Source organism: Dipteris shenzhenensis, chromosome 5 (assembly GCF_047967505.1).
Source record: "Dipteris shenzhenensis isolate YYH24624 ecotype China chromosome 5, Dip_SZ_1.0, whole genome shotgun sequence".
NCBI lineage: Eukaryota > Viridiplantae > Streptophyta > Polypodiopsida > Gleicheniales > Dipteridaceae > Dipteris > Dipteris shenzhenensis.
In genome coordinates, this window is record NC_141600.1 from 20588677 (window position 1) to 20591834 (window position 3158).

A 3158-nucleotide genomic window follows, 5' to 3' on the forward strand; every position below is an offset into this window, starting at 1 on the left:
TTCCATGTTGGCTTGTCGGAGGATGGCAGACTGTGCTGGACTATATAAACTTCGTGGTCTCTGTCTGTCTGTCTCTCTCTCTCTCCCCTTTCTCTCTTAAGTCTTTTTGTGACTTTCCCTTTGTGATGGTCTCTGGCCTCATTGTGGATTTCTTGATAGTTGGTCATTAATTTTTATCATCCCCTCAATGCATTAAAATAATTAATTTCTTGCAAGTTTACCTTTAGCTTCATGGATCTCAAATTATATTTGAATTCCTTTTATGAGTTTTTAAATTCAATCATAGTTAAGCCTAAGCATTTTATTTGGAAAAGAGAATTTATGCATGTTTAAAAAGAAAATATACACGTGTTGCACAATTAAGGCCATTTACACACATATAGACATGTCTTTCATATAGAATTTGTTTGTGTATGAAAGTGAGAGAATCTGTAAAGGATGTGTGTATGTACGTGTATCAAGGTGTTCATGGGAAAGAGGAGACGGGGGGGATCTCATATATTTGAGTGTCCATGTGAGGAAGAAAGGAAGTGAGAGCACACCTGGGTGCGAGAAAATTATATATGCACTAAGAAAGAAAGTATCTGTGTTTGTGTGAGAGAGAGAGAGAGGGGGGGGGGGGGACTTGGGGTGCGAATGCTTTGCCCCTCAATCAACCTCACATGGCTTCTACTCTAGTTGAATCAACTAAGGATAGAGCCACGCCAAGTGGTGCCTTGGTGAGGCAATCTTGAAATCAAAGACATTTTAAGATCCCACTTGAGACCTAGCAAAAGGGGTCTCTAACCTGTCGTAGACAAGTCATGCTAGTCGTTATGTCAAGGTCGAAGGTTGGCACATCTTTCATGTGACCAATCCTAACTTTTTACCAACCTCATTGAAAAACGTACGTAGCCTATAACACTTTATTGGACAGTAAGGCCATTCTCTTAAGGACTTGCAAGGTGTATACAACCAATGGGCCTTGCTGGACGACTCCACCCATGGCTCCTCTATCCGCTCATCGTCGTCCTCTCCGGCTATGTCCTCTTAGACCTCCTCGCTAATCACTCTGATCTCTCCTCCCCCGTCTATTTCTCCCTGCTGACTGCCTCCCATTCCTCTGCACCCCAAGCTTGCTCTTCCCGTGATGCTCACTTCGACTTCAACTCCACTCGCTTCCCTGGCCAGGATCCTTGGCGGCAGATGAAATGGGTCGGGGATGCCGCCTCCTGTCCCGTCAAGGGCCACCTCATCGAGAAGCTCGACGATTCGGACAACTTCCGTCGTGGTTTCGCCCTCAGATTTGCCTCTGACGTCGAGGATAAAACTCACCTTCTCCCATGGCTCTTAGCCACACGCATCGACCTGAACCAGAGGTCCAGACGCGTTTTCCTTGACCTCGGCGCCAATGCATTCTCTACGAGTATCAGCTGGTTCCTGCGGATGTATCCCTGCGATTTTACGGAAGTTCACGCTTTCGAGATGGATCGAAGTCTGCTGACGAAACCTGCGGTCGGTTTCGACGAGGACGCCAACTGTGCCGCTCCGAATCCGTCTTCGTTTACAGTGAAGCATACCCCGGGCATTCCTCAGTGGATGCTGGATCGCATCACTGTGTACTACAGAATTGTGAGCGATCGGGACGACGAGGCGAAGGGCGAGGTGAACATCACCAGATTCATGAAGGAGGAGCTGAAACTACAGGCTAGCGACACGGTGGTGGTGAAGATGGACATAGAAGGGAGCGAGTGGCCGATTCTGAGGCGGTGGGTGGAGGATCCGGAGATGGCTGGCATTGTGGACGAACTGTTCGTGGAGGTGCACTACGAGCATCCAACCATGTTGGGTTTTGGGTGGGGGACGTTTGCGCCTTTGAAAAGGGAAGAGGCGAAGAGGCTATTGGCAGATTTGAGATGGAGGGGTTTCTATGCGCATGCGTGGCCCTGACATCCACGACTATATCACATGCATAGTGACGTCGCTATAAGAAATTCTACTTTATAACATTTGGACTTACAATAATCCACTCTTCAACACGTAGGTACTAGGTAGTTCAATAAATGACTAGTTGGGAACCCGGGCCATGCTGGGGCATTAAATCAATTGAATGATTGTTTAATCATCGGCAGAGTTGTTTCTCCCAAAAGCACCATGCATAAGAGAGACAAGTCAATGATCAAGAAGGGCATTGCATCTTTGTAGACACTTATAGGATTTCTTGGAAGCAACATGTAGAAAGGAGAACAAGCTTGGTGTCCTCAAGTCCCATGATTGGCACAATTTCTTTTAGGTATTTTACATGTTTCAAATTAATGTTAATGCTTGAATGTTCTTAGAATTGTGATGCACTACTATAATTAGGGTTGCAGTGCATTTCTACAACTCTTTGTTACTTGGATAGTTTATCCTCTCAATTATGGAAACAGTGTAGGTTTTAAGCTTGGAAGCTTGTCCTCATGGGGAGGCATCCCTCGTCCTAAGGTTTTGTAGCAGCACGAGATTGGTTGGGTGGCGTGGATCAAGCCATGAGATTGGCCCACGCAATCTACTTGTGTGATTGGTTGCCTCTGCATGCATCAGTATGTGGCAACTTGTGACTCACAGTGGACGTGGTCGTGGCTCTTAAAGACTCTTGTGGTTCTTGGCTTCTACGATCCCGAGTCGTCAATTGGCTCTTTGTTGCGTCCTTCAACTGACCTGTTGATGATAGGCTTGTGTGTGTCATGAGAGTCAATCCTAGAGACTTAGATGTAGAGTACATAGTAGAGTAGAAGCTTGCCATGAACTTGTAAGCTCCAACAAGGTCAGTCGACCTGAGGAGATGTGCGTGGTCGTGTTGATTATTCTCTGAAAGTGTTTTTTGTCTGATTGCACATCAACTGCTTGGAATAAAAGAAGTATACGAGTTGGTCATTGAGCAGAGTTCTCTGTCATATATGAGTTGGTCATTGAGCAGAGTTCTCTGTCATCAGTCGCTCTATTCGTATCCACACTCTCTACCTATTGACCTATTGCAATCAACCTATTGCTTACACTTTAATTGACCTCCTCATCGTTTTAATCAACCTCCTGCCTCCCTGTCGTGATTTTCTCTTCTATGGTCTCTCTCTCTCTCTTCCCCTCCACTCACTCTCTCTTTCTCTCCACTCCGCCCTTGCCTCTCCCTCCCTCCCCTC

At 46.2% G+C, this 3158-nt stretch overlaps 1 protein-coding gene across 1 annotated transcript; it reads left to right on the forward strand.

Moving 5' to 3' along the window:
- Positions 1-955: 955 nt before the first annotated feature.
- LOC147901733 (uncharacterized) lies at positions 956-2218 on the forward strand. The gene has a single exon (XM_087375179.1). It carries the CDS (start codon positions 958-960, stop codon positions 1927-1929), a length of 972 nt encoding a protein of 323 aa, XP_087231305.1. The 5' UTR covers positions 956-957; the 3' UTR covers positions 1930-2218.
- Positions 2219-3158: the final 940 nt, after the last annotated feature.